Below are 23,198 nucleotides of genomic sequence, written 5' to 3' on the forward strand. Positions count from 1 at the left end.
CGAGGCACATGTGAGTGATTTATCATCTCTCACATGTGATGATGAAGTCAAGTCTTTTGGTCCATCGTGATAAATTCACCAGAAAGTAACAATACATTCTTACTATACCCAGTTTGTATATATTGATTGTGGTTACAGACTGTTAAGAATAGTCTGCCAAATGAAACGAGAGAAGAGAGAAATATACGCATGATTTGTAGACGAAAAGATGTTGCATATGATGTCCAACCTAAACTAAATATAGTGAAACATGGCGCAAAATTTCAAGCGGTTAAATTGTACAATAAATTACCCACTGCATTAAAAACTATTGAAGATTAGAGTATTTTGAAATTAAAACTTTATACTCTTTTTTTGGAAAGGTGCATCCACTCAATTGATGAATTTTAAAATACTCTTCTAATATTTTATGCCTTACTTAATGACATTTGTAAATTGATTGTAATGTATTTTTTGACAATTATTATTGGTTATTTTGTTGCTTCATTTTTTTTTGTTTTGTTATATTTTATGATTACTTCTTGTTACTTGTAAAAAATATACAACACAATGCAGTATTGTAGCGAATAAATAAATTGTAATTAAATAAATGAAATAATTTCCAGGCGTGACCTGGTATATATTGCTAGCAATGGAGCTATTAGACCCCATTACTGGCAATAATATTAAAAATATAAAAATAATTTATCATCATCATCATCATCATATCAGCCATTAACTGTCCACTGCTGGACATAGACCCCCCCTCATTAGGGGTGTTGTAGTTATTTATGGTATATTTTTTTATAAAGGTAAAGGAATATATATGATCTTAACATACAGTCCATATACTAATACATTTAGATATACACTTACATCCATACTTTACACACACAAACATACTCACCTAATGTTTTATTAGACTTTGGGGATATTTTAAAAGATACGTTGGTTCCATACTTTTTTACAATTGAAGACGCCGTGTTTTTAGAATGAAATCTTAAATTGTCTAAAGGTAGCCGTATGTAAAACCACACATAAATTGATCAACAAACAACAAAACAGTTTTTGGAAATAGACACGTAAACTGAATCTAAAATACATCTAAAATTAAACAGAATACTAAGCCAACCTTTGATCAGCCGAATTCCAGTACCAAAGCAATATTCTATTATACTTGGCGGCTGTTTACCTTGGCCGGTTGGGTCGGAGAAAAAAAAAAAAACACCGACAAAAGAGCCGACACATCAAAGGGACAGAGCCGGATCATGAATATGTACGATTTACCGTTAGCCCTTAGGGTTAGGTCTTATGTCTGAACTGTTAACTAGTTGACATCCAAAATTTTAGAGCTTACAAATTGACATCTCTATACACTGAAAGATTTGTTCAACAAAGCAACAAGCTTGATAAAAATCATGAAACTGACATGGTAATAAAACCCTTTTAACAAAAATAAAAATGGAATCTTAGAAATTGGTTCAAAATTGATAAATATGTCGTATACTGCATTCTTTAATTGAAATATAAAATTGAATTGTAACTAGAGAATACAAACCCGGAATCCCGAATGATAAAGACAACGCTCGTTACATATGAAGCTGTAATATTATAATTGTAAAATTTTTTTTTTTTTTGTATAAATTAAAACAAACAATTAAAAATGAATTTCGAATGAATCAGAAGTTTTTAGTTGACGGTTGACGACATAACTGTATTTTTAGCGCCTGTGGTTATTCAAAATACATTTTTAATGATTTGTTTTAATTTATACAACAAATGTATATATAATTATTATAGCTGCATAATGCAAAGGCTCATTGCTTTTGTCATTCGGGATCCCGGAATTGTATTCTCTAATTTTAACTGTTATGGTGAGGTAAGGCTGACTACCTGGTTCCTCGATTTATTAACGAACTACCCACCGATGTACGAGATAACCTTACTATTAGCAACATCAAGTGTAAATTAAAACGATACTTCTTGCATGGTTTTAATACAATCTAAATAATTTTAATGTATTTAAATAATTTTAATGTATTTAGTATAAATATAAATCTACGTGGTTTCTGAATGCTAATGTAACATAATTTCTGTAACTTTGTTTTTTTTTTAATGGTAATAAAATAAAAAAAAATTGTAACCTAAACTTAACCAAACAAAAAGCAATCATCAAAATTAGTTCAGAGTTTGAAAAAATATCGCCTAATTACTTGCAGTATCCTATTACAATATTATTGATGTACCTATAGACGGATGTTTGTTGTTCTTTCACGCAAGAACACTGAACGGATTTGTATGAAATTTTGTATACGAATACGTTATACCCTAACTTAACATATAGAATATTTTATATACTCGTAATATAGTGACTCAAGCGGGCAAAGCCGCTAGATACAGCTTATAATATACATGATAGAATCAATAAACTCGCTATATATTTTTTTTTAAATGGATGATGATGGAATGGTAGCCCCGCGCCATCGGTATACACTGGCGGGGCACCAGGAAGGATGATAGGTAAGGATGAAGTAGGTCAGTTAGCCCATCGTGACGAATTCAACAAGAATTGTTCACGATGGTTTCCAGGGGGAACCACGTGGAGGTCGACCTAATAAGGCATAATGGGGCTGTCAAACTCCATTGTTAACAATCCCTTTTCCCCCAAACTCGCTATATTAAGTATCCGTTACCCAATATATAATATGTAAATGCAAAACCCGATTAAATCGACACTTCCAACCGATGTGAGCGATATCGAAATGGGTGGTGACCTTTTCTCCGCCATTAACGTCCGGAGGAATCCAATATATAGATATCTATTTATTTATTTATTTATTATTACATTCCATAATATAATTAGTAGATAACATTTCAACTTCAATTATGGACCCTGTTGGGCACAGCGAGCACGAGAGAAGAGGACAACACTTTTTTTCACTTTAGATTTAGTCTAAGAATCTGTTACAATATTATCCAGTCATTGAAATTGTATCACGATAAGTACGTATTTTCTTATTATTATTATTCATTAAAGTATTGGTGTGTATATATATATATATATATATATATATATATATATATATATATATATGTATATATAATTTAAATATAATTTATATATTATATTTATATATATTTATATATATAATTTAAATTTATTCCCGCCACTCAACACGTATAACACGTCGTCACTTTATATATAGTTTAAAATAATAAATATTTAATATTACTAAGTGCCTTTGGACTTTACATCCACTACAACCTGCATACCATAGTAAGGTATATAAATACTATACATATAATGTATTGTGGATGGCTTTGTTAATATCTGAGCTTTGCTACTGACAATGTTACTGTAGTTTTCAACAGTATTGTTTAATTTTGAGTTTCTTTCACTTGTATATTTCATATCTTCTTCATCATCTTCATTTGTACAAACTTTAGTAACTGTTAAATTATTTTTTAAATGAGTAATTACGTATTGTCATAACTATTTTTTATACAACTTAGAATGGCAAATAAGCAGACGGTCCGCCTGATGGGAAGTAGTAACCGTCGCCTATAGACATGAGCAGTACCTAGTAGAGTATACTGTTTCGCCCATGATACCCCCCATACATTGCCATTCCTGAGGATTCAGGTGTTATTCCTCTGTACCCTGTAAATTCACTACTATATCCTACGCTTCAAATCAAAACAGCCATGCAAATACAACTACTTCACGGTAGAAATACGAATTGGACAGAAATACCAAAGCAAATGACTTTTGTACAAAGTCTTTCTCCAATAAATATAACTGTTTGTTTGTCTTAAATAAATAAACATAGGATACTTTACATAATAACGCAAATAGACGAAGCCGCTGGAAGTAAGTAGCTAGTTGATAGATAATTCCAACGTTGCCACACTTACATTAGGCGAACAGTTGACGCCTTATAATTCACTACGTCTGTATCACTCGCGACTACGCTCTCATGCACAATGGGCTCACGATGCTAAATTCCATGAAATGAATGGACGTATGAATGAAATGTATTGCATAATCTGTAATACCTATATCAGTGGTAGTTCTGTACGTACAATTATTTATTTATTTACATACATATTTTTGGTAAATTTTACAGTTTTTACTCGTACCAATGCTGAGTGCACAAAAAATTTAAAAAAATCAAACATTATAATAATACAATATTGAAATAATAATAATAATAATGCGTAATTTGTAACCGCTCTGCGAATCTCTGTGGCAGCACAGTGTATTTTTTTTATTGATGATAATGAAATGGTAACCCCGCCTGCGCTAATGGTATACGCTGGCGGGGCACCAGTAAGCGATGATAGATGAGGACGAAAGTAGGTCAGTTAGCCCATCGTGATGAATACACTAAGAATTCAGCACAATGGTTTTTAGGGACCACGTGGAGGTTGACTTGATAGGGTATATTGCTAGCAATGGGACTGATAGTTCGCATTACTAACAATCCCTTTCCCCCCAGTACAGTGTATTATATTTAACTATATCTAACATCGTATCATTATCTGTCCACTGCTAAACATAAGCCTTCCCCATAAGAGGTGTATTGCCTTGGTAAGCGCAGTTAGGCTTTTTTTTTAATGTAGGATAATGGAATGGTAACCCCGCCTGCGCTGTCGGTATACACTGGCGGAATATCAGTGAAATATGATAGGTGAGGATGAATGATGGTCCGTTAGCCCATCGTGACGAATTCCACTAGAAATAACTATAATAGTTTCCAGGGGGAACCGCGTGGTGATCGACCTGATAGGGTATATTGCTAGCAATGTGACTGGTAGTCTGCTTTGCTAACAAATCCCTACCCCTCTGGTAAACGCAGTTAGACTTTAGTGATGCTTTTAAGAGAGAAATTGCCCATTCCTCGGCCATTAAATTCCCGTAGTCTCTTACGACACCCACACGGAAGCAAAGGATGGCTTATTCACCACCACACGGCGCAAAAAGTTATATATGTAATTCAAATTTATTATTAACAAAATGTTCTTAGAATTAAAAATGTACAGAAGTTACGTCGTTGAACAATTATATTATTTATATATATAAGTATATAATCTGCTTCCTTATCAATCTTTATCTATTGCTTGAACTCCAAAACCGATAACACATAACGCCTGTATGCGTTTACATAGTGATACGTAATGTGTTATGTGTTAGGTAAATAAATGTATCATTTCTACGCAACGGTTATCATATTCAATGTCTGATAATGTTTGTTTGTTTGTTGAATGTTTTTCAACGAATGATAATGGAGTGGTAACCCCGCCTGCAGTAACGGTAAACGCTGGCGAGGCACCAGTAAGGAATGAAAGGTGAGGATGAAAGGACAGGTTTTTTTGTAACCTTTAAATATAATACTTGAAGTTTCAAATTTGATACCGGGGTTATAAATCGCATTGGGCGCCTACAATCGATTTTATTTTAATATTTGACTGTTTACGTGTTAAGAAATGTTTTTTTTTTTAAATAAATATATAAAAATATCGTTTTGATTTTTTTACTATTTTTCCCCGTTAGTAAACACAGGAAAGGGTACATTTATATATTTTTTAATTTGATTTAAAAAATCAGGCTTTTAAGGGTTAATGAATATGGAATGGTAACCCCGCCTACGCTATCAGTATACGCTGTGGGGCACCAGTGAGGAATAACAGATGAGCATGAAAGCAGAACAGTTTATCCACCGTGAGTTTTCGAGTGGGAACCGTGTGGAGGTCGACCTGACAGGGCTTGTTAGCAATTGGGGCATTAGTTCCCATTTCTAATAATCCCTTTTCCCCCTGAAAGGGCAGGTCAGATAGCCCACCGTGATGAATATATCTGGAATTCAGCACGATGATTTCCAGGGTGGATCACGTGGAGGTCGACCTAAAGCGTATATACCTACCTACCAGAGGGAGACTTTGTACAAAAGTCGATTGCTTGGGTACCTCTGTCCCATTCGTATTTCTACCGTGAAGCAGTTGTGTTTGCATGGCTGTGTTTCGGTTTGAAGGGTGGGATATGGCGTGAATTTACAGGGTAGAGAGGAATTTCCTCAGGAATGGCAATACATGGGGGGATGGGCGAAACAGTACATCTGTTATGTCCATGGTACTGCTAATGTCTATAGGCGACGGTTACCACTTTCCATCAGGTGGGCCATCAGCTTGTTTGCCATTCTAAGTGGCTTAAAAAAAAAAGTAAGTACTGATAGTCCGCGTTGCTAACAAACCCTTTTCCCCCTCATATTCAATGTTACCAGTCTCTTATATTTGTTTTCCTTTTCATCCGACTTCAAAAATCTTTTATTTGTATGGATGGATAAAATATTTATTGACTTTATCCAACAAACAAAAGTCAGAACTTTTCTCTTAATATATTTACTTTATAATAATAATTTTTATTTGGGACTTCTTGATCCATTAATATTTATTAGTAACAATGTCCTCAAAACGAATATTAGTAAAACGTTCAAAAATTCATTAATTTATTATTACACTCAATAAGTGATGAATAAAAAAATTAATATTCATTATATCCTTACATTATATACATAGATAGTGTCTTCATACAAATGCTTCAAGAAAAGCGAGTCAAATTTTTCATACAATCTTGCGTGATAAATAGTTTATTAATGATTCCTTTATAACTTCTATGTTTATTTTGTTTTATAAATTTTGCATCTTTTTAATGCGAAAAAACTAATTTTAATTCATTTATTAAACAATTAAATATATGTAGATAGGTCAAGATGCATTATGTGCATAAGTATAATAGAACACTGATAAAGAAACGAGTCAGCTAATTTGACAATTAGCTGACAAAAAAAATCGTTTTTGAGGCTCGATGCTCTATATATATATAATCTAAGATTTTTTTTTATTGGATGAAAATTGAGTGGTAACCCCGCCTGCGCTAATGGGATACGCCGGCGGGGCACAAGTGAAGGGTGATCGATGAGGATGAAAACAGGCCAGTTAGCCCATCATGATGAATTCATCAGGAATTAACCATGATATTTTCCAGAGGGAACTGCGAGGAAGTCGACCTGGTTGGGTTTATTATTATTATTATTATTACAATAGGATTCTCAGTCTCCATTACTAACAATTCCCTTTCCCCCAAAATTAATCTAAGATTTTATCCTTCAAAATGACAGTTTTATTGAAAACCCAATGATTTCAACATGAGCTATTGCATTGCTTTACGAAACTGATTGTTGTCAGTAGGCGAAACAAGTCGGCAACGGGTTGTAGGCAGATTGGATACTACCATTGTCAATTCAGCAATACAATTATCAACCTTCGCGTATAAGTAATAAGATTGTAAATTATGCTTTACGATGCGGATCAACTATGCGTTGCATTCAACAAGCAAACTATCTTCCATCTTTCCCTCAATAGTATTTAATTAGATTACTACCCACAAGATTCCTGTTACTTTTTTTTTATACAACTTAGAATGGCAAACAAGCTAACGGCCCACCTGATGGAAAGTGGTAACCGTCGCCTATAGACATGATCAGTACCATAGACATAACAGGATATACTGTTTCGCCCACGATACCCCCATGCATTGCCATTCCTGAGGACTCAGGTGTATTGGTGTTCCAGGCGCCTCCTGGAAACCATGATGGTTTCTTTTTTATTTGTTACAATGGACCATCTGATCTGACTTCATTCTTATTAATTCATCATCCACTACCCTACGTACCCTAGCACTAGGTGTTCTTTTTTATTGGATGACAATGAATTAGTAATGGAGAAAGGGATTGTTAGTAATAGGGTCTAACTGACCCATTGCCAGCAATACAGGGTGTATGAATAGTAACCCCGCTTGTGCTATCGGTATACACTGGCAGGTTACTAGTGAGGGATGATAGGTGGGAATGAAAAGGCAGGTCAGTTAGCCAATCGTGACGAATTCCACTAGAATTAACCACGATGGTTTCCAGGGGGAACCACGTGGAGGTCGACCTGATAGAGTATATTGTTAGTGATGGGGCTATTGGATCCCATTATTAACAATCCCTTTCCCCTAGTTCGCCTAGTGTGGGGCCCATTGTAACTTATGATTGTAATTTTGTATTTTTGTCAAATAATAAATTTCTAATCTATGCTTAATGGCTTATCACTATAAAATTTGATATAATACAAACTAAATGAAATGGAGAAGAATATAGGCTGCTATTTATCCAGCCAGTTTTTTTTAATGGATGATAATGGAATGGTAACCCCACCTGCACTATCGGTATACACCAGCGGGGCACCAGTGAAGGATGATAGGTGAGGATGAAATTGGTCAGTTAGCCCATCGTGACGAATTCAACAAGAATTATTCATGATGGTTTCCAGAGAAAACCACGTGGAGGTCGACCTAATAAGGTATATTGCTAGCAATGGGGCTGTCAAACTCTATTGCTAACAATCCTTTTCCCTCCTATTCAGCCAGTGAACATATCACGTAGAAGAAATCGCGGGTAAATGCTAGTCAAAATTAAAAACAATCCAATGGGCTCTAGGATTGGTCACGACTCAGTAACGAGTCTCTATTGGCTAATTTGTATATCAGACGTGATTATAAACGCTTGACGGCGGTGTCAAGGCCCAACCGTTGACGCTGTGACGCCGCACCAATAAATAACCGATGACAGTATACTGTGTCGCACGAAACTCTATAAAGAGCCCACCAAAGACAATTTTAGGGAGTGCCCACTTGTTTACATTCCGAATTTATTTATGTTGGCGCCAGTCACCATATATTGCGCAATATTGGTCGCCCCCGTTCAAAACATATTGGTGGAAATAAGTGTTTACACAAGCAAGGAAACATGTTTCGTACGTAAACTGTATCACAAGGACAACGTTGTACAAAAACTTGGTACAAACTGACCTAACTTCGTCCTCAATTATTATTTGTCAATAGTACCTATCCGGCCGGCGTAAACCTCTTCTAATTTTAAACATATTTAAAATGTTCTTTTTTTAATCATAAAAAATGATTACATTTTAAATTTCGAACACATTACGATGTGTATATAAAAATACATACGTTAGTACATCAATTATATTATCTATTTTCACGACAAGTATAGGATAGGCATTGAGAAACGAACACCAAAGATCTCGCATTAAAAAATTTACTTATAATATCACTAGCTTTTAACTGCGACTTCATCCGCGGCATAAGTGCACTGATCGGAATAAAAAGAAACTAAGAGAAGGACATACCTTCTCCAATTAATATAGTACATGTACATATACCAAATTGCACAGTGATTCTTGAAGCCGTTAAGGCGCTATGAAGAACAAACAGACTCGCTTTCAAATCTTTACTTATAATAAATCTGTAGAGAGGTAAATTCTGTACATGAAATATATTTCTAAAATAACTATCAGGCGGTGATTAGTGATCGATACTGATGCCAAAAATGTAATCAGTAAAATTTTTGTCTGTCTGTATGTTCGTTATAGAAACAAAAACTACTCGACGGATTATAACGAAACTTGGTACAATTATTCTTCATACTCCTGGGTAGGTTATAGTATACTTTTCATCACGCTACGATCAATAGGAGCAGAACAGTGAAGGGAAATGTTTAAAATGTCTACCCGTGCGACGCCGGGACGAGCTGCTAGTTTATAATATTAATAAGGATTTACCGGGGGGATAATGGATTGTTAAAAATGAGGATTAGTAGCCCCATTGTTAGCAATACACCCTGTCAGGTCGACCTCCTCGCTGTTCCCACTGGAAACTATCGTGTTTTATTTCAAGTGAATTCATCACAATAGGCTAACCTGCCTTTTCATTCTCACCTATCATCTCTCACTGGTGTCTCGCCAGCGTATACCGTTAGCGCAGGCGGGGCTACCATTTAATTATAATCGATTTAAAAAATAAGGATTTACTTAATAGGTAGTTACAAAAAACTGTTTTTTAATTTCATTAAATGACATAATAGTATCTGTTCTTTAGACTTTGTACAAAAGTCGATTGCTTCTTTTATATATATTGGGTACCTCTGTCCCATTCGTGTTTCAACCGTGAAGCAGTTGTGTTTGCATGGCTGTGTTTCGGTTTGAAGGGTGGGCGTATGGCGTGAATTTACTGGGTACAGAGGAATAAAACCTGAGTCCTCAGGAATGGCAACGCATGGGGGGTATCATGGGCGAAACAGTATACTCTGTTACGTCCATGCTACTGCTCATGTCTATAGGCGACGGTTACCACTTTCCATCAGGTGGGCCGTCAGCTTGTTTGCCATTCTAAGTTGTATAAAAAAAAAGATATTGCGTTTATATCAGTTAACAAGCGTACAGCGTACCTACTAGAATATTTATTTTCATTTATTACACCAAAGTACCTAATTCATGGAACAAACAAACTGCGTATTACGAGAGCATTCGCACACATTCATAACAACTACGTAAAACAATAAACAAACGTACTCTACAACTTATTGTACCCTTTTTTTCTATGCAATTAGTATTTCTTAGAATACTTAAAGTTATATTGCATTTAATTGTTGGCTATTTATATATTTATTTATGTCTTAACTTGCTCCAAATGGACGTATAGACAGACGGTCAATAGAAATGTTTTCGCTGTCGTAAAATCATTATAAAGTCATTTGTTGCAACTCTTTGTTATTACATTAATGATTGTGCTATTCATTTGTTTTTGTAGAAACAAATACAATGAATTGTTATTTTGGAAAAATGGACTATTGCGACGTCGCACCCCAACGCAATATTTATGATTCTTTATTATACTATTTTTGAAAATAAAAGTGTTATTTTTATTTTGGTGCATTACACAAATCTTAATAATAAGTTTATACAACATTCTTACCCCGACTTAGTGGGGGGAAAAGGATTGTTAGCAATGGAGTTTGACAGCCCCAATGCTAGCAATATACCTTATTAGGTCGACCTCCACGTGGCTCCCCCTGGAAACCATCGGGAACAATTCTTGTTGAATTCGTCACGATGGGGTAACTGACCAACTTCTAATTTATCATCCATTAAAAAAAAAGCATACACCAGTTTTTGAGTCAGACCTTCAGGAACACAATTGAAATTGTCCAATTTAATGCAGTACTTTTTGCATGAATTCGACATAAACATAAGAATACAGATAGACAGATAGAATATTTAAAAATTGTTATTATTTGTGTACCTATTGGTCTTGATAAGACCCATTGCTGAAGATTACAACCTTTTTTTTATTTTAATAGCCAATATTCTTTTTTTATTTTATCAGTCCCTATTATTCTTTTGTTTCTTTTCATGCATAATTTTTTATTAAATATACGAAAGCAATTTATTATTAAAAGACAATTATTTATTCTTTATTCACCATAAAACTGGGAAATCCATCATACTCTCCAACACCTCTAATATATTTTTTTTAAATCTCCTATTTGAGTCAGTAGATGCAGGTGGCTCAGGAGCGTTCTTTATGGTAGTCTATGGGAAAGGCTTATGTTCAGCGATGGACGACTAATAGCCGAGATGATGATGATGATGATCTCTAATTTTTTTTTACAACACAGTGGGCAAACGGCTCACCTGATGGTAAGTGACTACCGCCGCCCATGGTCACCCACAACACCTACGGCATTGCAGGTGTGCTGCCGGCGTTTTAAAAAGGAATATGCTCTTTTCTTGAAGGTTATGTTGTCGTATCGGTTCGGCAATACTGCTGCTGGAAGTTGATTCCAAAGAATCTCTCATTTACAGTCACAGTCTAGTTACAACTTTATAATCGTATTAGTAAGACTGGAATTGGTATTTTGCAGGGAAAAACTAATTGTTTCTGTTAATGACGTCTCTAATTATTTGTAAACAAAATTAATTATGGAAACAAATGGATGGCCGTTTCCAAAGTGTATACAATTGTTTACGAATAATGGACATTTGTCAAACAACTATATATAATAGTAAGTAGTTATTTTTTTTTTTTGGCAGCGAAACAATAATCCTGCGAGTTCGGAGAAAGCCGACGATCAGTTTATAAATTATCATTTAAATACATTTTCGGTTCGTATTTAAAGATTTCTCTAGTAAACATAGTAATATCACAATATAAAAAAAAAAAAAAAAAAAACTACATTTACACTATAGAAATATTAAACAGTTTTTTTTAAATGGGTGAAGATAAAATGGTAACTCTAGATGCGCTATCGGTATACGCTGGTAAGGTGAGGGCACCAGTGAAAGACGATAGATGATGAAAGCAGATCTGTTGGCCCACCATAACGAATTCGCCAATGCATTAACCACGATGGTTTCTAAGGGAAACCTCATGGATGTCGATCTGATAGGGTATATTGATAGCATTGGGGCTGTTAGCCCCCATTACTAAGTCTCTTTCCCCACAATCTTGAACAAAGATACGTATTTAAGTATAAAAGCAATATCATCTATATCACTATCACTTTTGTTACCAAAAACTTATGTTAATGATGTGCGTTTGCGTTTTAATGATGAACGGATGATGATGATGATGAGTAAATAGACCTAGTATTTGAAGCAGTTAAACTAGGGTAAATAAAAATAACTAATTATGAAGCATACATACATACATACATATCTGTCACGCCTGTCTCCCATTAGGGTAGGCAGAAATAATGGAACGCCAAATGCTTCGATTCAAACAAACCTCTTTCGATTCTTCTTCTAATTATGAAGCGTTGTATTGAATATAAATTTGATGTAATGCGCATATGTTTGTTGGCAATGCCTATGCATTGTTATCAACATACATGCCTAGGCGTGATCTGTAAGACGGTTTATCCTAGTACCAACACAAGTCTCTCACAAAGATTGTTTTAAATTGTAACTTATATAGCTGTATGTTTTATTATGTTGTTATTTAGTGAGAGAAATAAATATATACAGGGTGTCCGGTAATGAATTGATAACTTTGAAACGTCTTATAGTTCAATTTATGGCCGTCCTAAAAAAAATACAAAACAAAATATATCATAAGTAGTACCTTTGTTATCTTTATTTTAAAGAAAAGTAATATTTTTTCTATCTTATTTTACTGTCCTGATCGCTATGACCAGAAATGAATGAAATCTATTGATTTTTTGTTGTTTTATTATTATACAGTAACTGTGCTCATAGATAGAAAGTGAATAGTATGAACTATAAGACGTTTAAAGGTTATCCATTCATTACCGAACACCCTGTATTTACATTTACATTTAGAGGCAGGCCAACCGTGCCGTGCTCACTCCAGAATTGTCCACTGCCCATCCCAAGATCAGGAGCGGAGCTTATAGCTATGAACAAAAATATATCTGAGAGTATATATGGGCCTATTACAAGAGTCCAAGCGCCTCCTGGAAAATTATCTTAAACCAATGTGTGGTTACTCTTGAAATAAGTTTCAATAGATCGATATTGGAATTGAAACGTTTCACACTCTCGAATTGCAACACTAGCGACATAATGGTTCTAATAGATGCATATTAGTGCAACTTGCCAATGCGAACTAATGCATTAATGATTCGAATTTCAACTTAATTCCTAATTGTTATTTCATATGTGCAATACAAAACTGTTATTGACATTAGATTTATATTGATATTAAATTCAAGAGTAGGCCTGCTGGTTGAGAGACAGGGCCGTAGCCCTAAGTTTAAGGTAGGGCAAAAGAACTTTTTAGTAGGGCAGAAGCCAAAATTAAGTGACTTCGAAAAAGCGAATCTGTGTAAGTGTTCTTGGGGGCTTTTATTTTAAGGCATTTAGCCCTTTTAAGGTATTGCCCCCCATAGCTACGGCTATATTGGGAGAGAATACATGAATAAGATGCCCCATATAGTAGAATCACTTAAATAAAAAAAATTTCTACTATTAAACTTTTGCCAAAGGTTAACTGCGAGAGAATGCTATATAGTATTAAGTCCGCCTTTTGTACCAGCCATTTCTCTTTGTAATGTGGTCAATAAAGAATAAATAAATAAATAAACTACTCCTCTCCATCCAAAAGGTTGCCTGAAAGAGATCGCTTTTAACGATAAGGAACATTGTTTTCTCATTGTGAGCATTTCTTGTAATTGTTTGTATCTATAATAAGTTTACTATTGTAATCTTTTGGAGGAAACAATAAAGAGTATCTATCTATCTATCTACACAATATTGTGACCAACAGTGTATTTCATGCATATATATATATATATGCTATAATATTGCAAATAATAAAAAGCATGTGAAGATTACTTTCTCTCGAACCTAAACAAAATGGAGTCATCATTTATTCGGTACAATAATTAATCTAACTGATAATGATGATGATTATATTTTGTATAGGTACGTAATATTTACGTTTATTATTGTTCCATTAGATAATTTCAAAATAAGCACTCAAAAACACTAAAAACATACTCATGTATATATATTAGTATGCGACCAAACTTTCGGTTTCGGTTAGAAATTCTACTTTTGGCCTTAGTTTTATATAAAATAAGCTGAAACTTCCGGCTAGAAAATAGCCGAAACTTTGTGTGTGCACAAACACTAATATATATATATATATATATATATATATATATATATATATATATATATATATATATATATATATATATATATTTGTGGTTTTGTTTGTAAGATTGTAAATTTATCACTTATTTACACGTAGAACATTATTATAATATTTGACCATGAGCAGATGATTTTTAAATTACTCCTTTCCATCCTAGAGTTACCTGTAAGGGATTATTATTTAACAATAAGGCCGCCCGTTGCCGCCTCTTTACCTTGCTTCTTATTTGGATTTTATTTTGTGCCCATACTTTGCACCAAAAGTAAATTGAACATTGCAAATGAGTGTGTTTATGTTTTAGATTGTAACGTCTTTTATGTATACTTAAGTCAGGAACTTTTTAACTAACCACTGAGATACAGGCTCAGCCTAGTTCGGTGGCTAGTATCTGTAATTAGTTGTAATTTGTCATTCAATAAAGACTATTCTTATTACTTTTATGTAAATGTATCATTCTTTGAATGAAACAATAATGAGTAATCATTTGCTCATTCATTCGTACTATAGACGACGGTAACAACTTTCCATCAGGTCGGCGGTCAGCTTGTTTGCCTTTGTCAATCTTCTTTTTATAAAAATAAATATATGTATTACTGTGGCACACGCATGAAGGGGAAAATTGTTACTTCTTTTGTTTTATACAGCTTAGAATGGCAAACAAGCTAACGGTCTACCTGATGGAAAGTGGTAACCGTCGCCTATAGACATGAGTAGTACCATGGACATAACAAAGTGTACTGTTTCGCCCATGATTCCCCCAATGCGTTGCCATTCCTGAGGACTCAGGTGTTATTCCTCTGTACCCTGTAAATTCACGCCATATCCCACCCTTCAAACCGGAATTTCTTTTATGTATTTTGTTTTTTTTTTTTATTTTTGTATATGTATTCTTTTATTTTTTGCATGTTGCATTTGCAAGTCCATCTATGTGTTGTTATTTGTATGCTGTAAGTAATGCAAATAAATTATTCATCTATGTATCTATCTATATAAATATTACAGGCAGTGCTTGGACGTATAGTTTAGCGTGGTGACCGGCAAAAGACACAGTAACACAGGGAGTGTCGGTGTGTCTTTTGCCAGTTTTGTCTTTATTACAATCTACAAATCAAGATCAATCAAGACTTTTTAAAACAGTCTACTTATGTCCAATAGGAGAACAGTTAAAAATTCAATTAATTGATTGAATGATGAATTGTTACCGTGATAATTTCAACAAAACTTGGCTTAATTTTTCATTAAATTCCAAGAAACACACTTTGTAGTCGGAATTATTCGTCGAATTTCAAAAACAGTTGAACCATTTTCAATGTTTCTGATTGATTAAGAAATTATAAAGATCATAAATATTGATTGTACAATAAGAATCTTATTAAGCTGTTACTAGAAATTCGAATGTATTTTGATTGCAAAAAAGTATTGGTAAAATTTTTGATAAAAAATATGACCTAAGTGCTAAATTTTCATTGGTAAATTTATATCTAACCTGTTTTATATAATTCATGGTTTAATTTGTTTTTAGGCAACTTATAATAGCAAATAAGCTGACGGACCACCTGATGGAAAGTGGTAACCGTCGCCTATAACATAGACATGAGCAGTACCATGGACATAACAGAGTATACTGTTTCGCCCATGATACCCCTCATGCGTTGCCATTTCTGAGCACTCATGTGTACTCTGTACCCTGTAAGTTCACTGTCATATACCACCCTTCGAATCGAAACACAGCCATGTAAACTTAATTGCTTCACGGTAGAAACAGAATACGGTAGTTTATCGTCAGAGCACTTTTTAAATAATAAAAAATAATGAAATTTTTTGAACATGTTTTCCAAAATTAACAGTTAAATCTGATGGTGGCTCACGCCAGCATGATTTTTTTTTGTGTTTATATATACTACGATCTGTCTCCTTGCTGGGACAATAAGTAGTATTTTTGACGTAGTTATACTTTAATGGCGTGCTCGGTATGCGACTTGAGTCGCATCCTACTTTATTTTATGTATGAAATAAATGTTTTTCAATAATATATTATTGAGGGATAAAAATGAAAATTCTTTTTTTAATTTGCAACTAAACGATGACTTTTTAATACATTTCTCCTATATTACATTCGTTTGTACAAAAACAACGTATCGATGAAGTATACAACGTTACAGTATTCAATTCGACTTCATCCAAATGTCACAATAATGAAAACAATACAAAATGTTACTAAATTACAAAAAAAAAATACGTATAAACGAGATCTTCACCATTTGAAAATAAACGTAAAAAATAAAAAATAAAATAAAAATAGGCAAAATATTACTGTACAAATAGTTATTTGCAATAATCTAACAAAAACATTGTTATACAACGTGTTGAGGTTTTATTTAAGTTATTTTTAAAGATAGAATTTATCGTATATTTTTATTGTTTTATCCAACGAACCCTTTACACAACGATTATTACGAGATGCGACCATAGATTAAGGGTTTAACCTCTTTCTATGTCTATGATTGTAACAATAATCCAATTGTCAAAATATTTTAAAATGAACAACCTTCATTTATTAATTAATTGTAATTTGATTCAATACCAACTCGTGATTACGATTTAAGTAAAAAAATATTGAAAAAAAAAAACCTATTTTTGTCTTAATTTTTTTTTATTTATCAGTTGAAAACAGTTATGACTGTCGGTGATTATTTAAGCTTTATTGTTGACAAATTTATAATCTATTGCCTAATAATCGAGTCAAGTGGTATAACAAAATTAATATTTTTCTTATAAATGTTATAATTATTATTAATAAAATAGAACAAGTATTTGTTTTATAATTTGAAGAAAAATTGTGTCAAGGTTTTATAGCTATTTTTTTTTATTACAAAACCCGATAACGTCATTAATGTAGACCAACAAATGTGGTACATGTTTTACATTCAAAACTCAATTTTTTGTATTAGTTTTAACTTTAGCTAGTTGTTGATAACCTCGGTGGTACAAGCGTTATTATTTCGCGTTTGAATTACATTTTTAGACTTAACAGTTTAGAATTATTTTTTTGAAAAATTTATAGTAAGTTTATGTAATTTAAAAAAATTTTTTTTTTTCATGTATTCTAACTTACTACACAGAAAAAGACTTTCTGAGTAAGTAGGTTTAAAAATTTTATTTGCAATTTAAGGCTTTTTTAATTTAGAGTTTGTTTCAGTGTTTGTTTTTTTTTTTATTCCTGGTCATAAATTTATTGTCAATTGATTTCTCTAGCTAAATTTAGAGTATTTTCTTGTAGCAAAGACATTAATATTAAATGATATAATCAAAACAATGGCAACACTGCTATATCTATTTGTTATTTATTATTCGAACATTAAAGTCATGCATTTATTATATAAAAAAAATAGTATTACACACATCATTTAATTCATTCTTAGTGCTGTTTTAAGACATTTTTAAGTTGTTCTTTTTTGCAATTTCTTTTTTTATTAAATACTTATTTCTTTGTAACGTTTATAATCACTGCATGTAAAAATAGTTTTTTGATATAGCAGTATATATAGTAATTCTCAATTATAAAATTATGCTGTTTTAATTTAATGATATTAGAAATAAGATAAAATACTTGTTCCACTACATAAGGTAATCAAATGTGGATGTTTGGTAACAAATATAATATATAAATACATATAATAATATTATGAAAGGTTATGTTATGTACATATATTATAATAAAGACGTGTTAAATCATAAGATAAAAATATGAAACTTTATGGTGTGTATAAAATGTTAGGGTGAATATGCTGGTTTACGACTAGTAAATGCACTTTCGATCTTTTAAAAAATATTTTCGATAAGAATTGTTACTATTGAAAAATCTCGTTGTAATGTACAAATATAAAGTTCAAATTGATTACTTCTTATAGGTTTTTTTTTTATCTTTATATTGTTATTTAAAAAAAAATCTTAAAAATCGACATATTTTTGAAAAAATGTCCATTTTACTTAAAAAAAAAGATAAAAATGTTACAAAAACCTTGTCAAAGTCTGTTAGTTGCGCGACCGTCTATTATTTTAACAAAACTACTGAATTATTATTTAAATATTGGTTTAAAGTGAATTTTAATCATATCTTGATGCTTTATACATACATATATAATATTTAGTTGAAAAACTCAGTAAAAACATTATTTATTCACGTTTTAAAAATCTCCTCACTAGTTTTTGTAAATCTTTAAGCGCATATACACATGGGCTAAAGTTCTTTGACAATTATCATCAATACAATCATTGGTCATCTAATTATACAGAGAATTAAAAATAACAAGAACTTCTGTCTCCCTTTGGAAATACTTTTATTAAAGTTTTAAGTGAAATGACCGAGAAACAGCGATGGTCGTGGAACCAGCACGTTAACCCTATCATATGTTGATTATTTAAAGAATAAAGAAAACAGAAAAATAAAAATTAAAAAACTAACATATGTCCAGTAATATTTTGCCAAAATTCTTTCACCTACCTACACAGAGAATAAACAGTTTTTAATAAAATGTACTCAAATGACTAAAGTTGTTAATATTAGAGTATAAAAATATTAAAGAGCTTGCTTGATACTTATTAGCTATATATATACTTTCAGTGATATATACTGAAATTACAGCCTTTTTTATTTGCCGATTAATTACGGTATTCATTTTTGTTGCCGTTTTCAATTAATTAATAAACATAATTCCCTTATTCATACATTCGAACTTGGCATGCCAAACGTAATTTTAAATATTGGAGTATTACATATCTTTCCTTTCAATAGATCAAATTAATTTTCCCTCCAACTAAATTAACTTGAAAAAGTAACATAAATGCTGCATGAAATGTTTGTTGCGGGATTTCTCTTTTTATAAACTGTTTTGATAGTGCACAAAATGGATATTGATTTTAGAAAAATGGTAGATTTGTTTTTTATATAATAAATGAGAAACTGGCTTACAAGTAAACGGTCCTAACTACCGTTTTACAATTTTAAATATGGATGGTCCTCGCCAATGCATGATGTCGAATTGAAGACAACATTAATTTGAAGAATGGCTAAATGTCTACCTAACTAATGGAGCAATTACATTGAATAACCAGATCTTTTTAAAATTTATAATATCCATTATTAAATAGTTGTAAAAGTAGCTTAACAGTTATTACGTCATCGCGGTATAATGGAAGTAGCAAAACAAAGTATACAACAAGAAAATGCACAAGTTTAAAAAGATCTGACTCAATATAAGTATCGACTAGGCGTTGGGGCAACTCTCTTGAGACAACGCAAGTAAAAAAACATACAAAAAGTTGAAATCACAGAATACTTTTCAACAAACAATTTAACGATAAACACAACTGGCCAAAAACAGAACATTTTAAAAGAAAGCGACCCCAGATCCTAACAATAATTCGTTATAATATCTTAAAATTGGTTAAATTCCTTTATTCACTGTCCAGAGTATACAACCTTGGCGCTCCTTCACTTCAACATGGCCGTCTCACTCACACAGGCACGCATAAACACAGACTACAGACTAATGTGTGTGTGGTCACCGCACATGCCACAGGCCGAGGTTAAGTACACTAAGCCGAGGCAACTTCACGATATGGTCCAAGCCTTGCGGAGTTATACACGTACAGCCGTACAAGTCTATTGCCTTTAAATTTTGTAGTCCGTCACCTAAAGCGCGTAATCCTCTGTCTGTGACACGGGTACATTGGCCTATATTTAGCGTTTCCAGTTGTGATAACCTGGCGACCCGTTCTAAACCCTCGTCTGTGAGTCGGCAGGCGCTCAACGAAAGTGAACGTAATCCTGACAGTCCTAAAGTTGCATGTGAAAGCGCTTCATCTCCTACTTTGTCACAGAAAGACACATCTAAAGCTCTCAGTCTGCCGCTCTCAGCTAAATGGGCAACTCCAGCATCTGACACGCCGTCACAGGCTCTTAAATTAATATCTTCTAAATGTGGTAGCCGTGCTAAATGCCTCAATCCAGCATCTGTGACGGCGACACAGAAAGACAGATTTATAGATTTTAATTTAGGAAGACCAATTGCTGCATGTTTCAAAGCTTCATCTGTTAACCTTTGGCAGTCTTGTAATCCTAAGTGCTCCAACTCAGGCGTTCCTCTCGCCTCTCCTCCACCACATAGGTGGGCTATACCAGCATCGTTTACATGCCAACATGACCTTAAGTTCAGGCGACGAAGTTTCCTGAGTCCCCAGGCTATAAGAAGCAACCCAGTGTCCGTTATATTACAACACCCACCGAGTTCTAGTTCCTCCAAGTTCTTTAATGACTGAGCTATCCTGCCGAGTGACGAATCTGTCACTTGTTTGCACAATGACAAATCCAGTCTTTTCAATGCCGGTAGCTCAGCTGCAAATGCACTGGCCAATGCCGTATCCGTTACACTGTAACACCCGCTAAGTGACAACGATTCTAATCCTGGAAGCGCTATGACTGCGTCTCTTAATCCTCTCCTCAGCGAAAGTACCTGTAATTTACGTACTCCTCTTCTAGCTAATGACGCGAACAGCACTGGTGCTGGTCTTCTAAGGTGTAAAGCAGCTTCAACTCCCCGCCACACTGATCTTCTATCAGCTGCATCTCTCCAAGCGCGGCAAACTTGCGCTGCCCGCCCTCTGTCCCGTACAGGTAGCCTCTCGAATATTAACGCCAACAATTCCGGATACAACCTTGATATATGCGTTCCTTGGGGCTCCGGCGGAGTTTCTGGCACGTGAGGCGCGGGCAAATGCGGCCGATGAAGTCTGTACGGCGCGCTGCGTTGTTTTCTTCTGGTCGTGCTTGGTAGTTCGGTGAGGCCTAATCGGTCATCGCACCAGGACAACACGTCCTCCGTCCACGCACTCATTGCGACGACACTGTGCACTATAACGCGACACGAAGCATTGGACCGGTTTTCGGTGAAACTCGTGTTGTGGGTGACGTCGGTACACGCGTCCGTTCCGCGCGGTGTTCACTCGTGTACTGGCGAACGGCGGAGAGCGGCGCGCCCCCCTCGCGTCGGCGGCCGCCGGAGCGCGGCTATTGGTCGCGCTCGGCGGCACGTGACGCGCGCCGTATCGATTCGGAGGCTCTGCGGCGGCATTTTTAAGTTGGCGGACCGAGAGCCCGCCTTCGTCCCGCGCGGCTATACACACCCGCCATATAGATTATAAGCCAACAGAAGTACACATAATCTTAGTTTGTATACTTAGTTTCTAACAAATAATTCATTATAAATATACACATCAAATGTGTATAGAGATCAAGTACATTTTTAACTACAAAAAAATATTCAATTAATATTTACCAAATCTAGTCTTCCAAACTAGCTTGTGACTTTAATTCCTACGTTTATATTAATAATTTATACCTATATTTTATACAAATTAAGAAAAAATGCATTTTTTGCAAATTGTGGTAAATTAACCTAAGTTTTTTTACGCAACTTAGAATGACAAACAAGCTGACGGTGCACCTGATGAAAAATGGTAATCGTCGCCTATAAACATGAACAGTACCATGGACATAACATAATGTGTACTGTTTCGCCCATGATACCCTCATGCGTTGCCATTCCTGAGGACTCAGGTGTTGTTCCTCTGTATCCTGTAAATTCACTGCCATATCCCACCCTTCAAACCGAAACACAGCCATGCAAACACAACTGCTTCACGGTAGACACACGAATGGGACAGAGATGCCCAAGCAAACGACTTTTGTACAATGTTTCCCTCTGGTAAAGGTTAATGCTGACAATTAAATGCCAGTTTTCTTTCCAATTTTTGTGTTCGCGATCCCTATGACTGCTGGGCGCTATAGGTGGAACTCTTAGCGACCTTCGGGAATGCAGTCACTTAACGTTAACAATTTCGCATGGTTTGGTCGTTTATCCGCAAGCCTGAAGAGCTATGTAACCTCGTAACCAACATCATTGTGGTCATGGTACGATTCCGTCGAGCAGTATTTTGGATGTACCGGTACTGTCTGCGAGTGAAGATGCGAGAACCTGAAGAGAAGCGAGAGAAAAAGATGAGAGAAGCCTGTGTTTTGATAGTATATCCAAAAGCAGCTGGTGAGGCTTTGTATAGTACCAAGAGCGACAGTCTCAGTATGTTAGCTGGAACCAGCTTGCAATATTTCGATGGTTATACAAATAACAAAATAACAGTCGGAGATTGATGGCTAATATGGAAAGTTGTGAGACTTCCGGTAGTAATATTGGTGGTCAATCTTCGAGTGTTGCCAGTCACATGCTAATGGTAGTGGAATTAAACAAAATAATTACATTCAAATAACCAGTGATCTAAAGATTTCTCCGTGAGAAACCTACGATGTAGGCAATGATATTATGACTATCAACTCTTTTATTCTTTGGACTGAGTGATAAGGCGGCAAAACAACTCGGCGCGCCGTATATTTTCGTTCGCGCTGCACTTGCCGACGACTTATGACCAGTTTATAAAGACCCCTGTCACCTCCCGCGATGGCCTCTATTGCTGGAGATGGAAGAATTCCCAAGTGTTACGACATAGATACGTTTATACTGGCCATATGATAACACCGGCCAACTATTACAAGGGCGACCGGTCGCGACTCGCGAGCGTTCCAAAT

The 23,198-nt window shown here is 34.5% G+C and overlaps 1 protein-coding gene across 1 annotated transcript; it reads right to left on the bottom strand.

Moving 5' to 3' along the window:
• Window positions 1-17,335: 17,335 nt before the first annotated feature.
• Window positions 17,336-21,689, bottom strand: LOC113520977 (F-box/LRR-repeat protein 14). Its single transcript, XM_026906408.3, has one exon. It carries the CDS (start codon window positions 21,451-21,453, stop codon window positions 20,122-20,124), a length of 1,332 nt encoding a protein of 443 aa, XP_026762209.1. The 5' UTR covers window positions 21,454-21,689; the 3' UTR covers window positions 17,336-20,121.
• Window positions 21,690-23,198: the final 1,509 nt, after the last annotated feature.

The sequence above is a fragment of the Galleria mellonella genome, unplaced genomic scaffold, assembly GCF_026898425.1.
Source record: "Galleria mellonella isolate WM207_F2 unplaced genomic scaffold, CSIRO_AGI_GalMel_v1 utg87, whole genome shotgun sequence".
Lineage (NCBI taxonomy): Eukaryota > Metazoa > Arthropoda > Insecta > Lepidoptera > Pyralidae > Galleria > Galleria mellonella.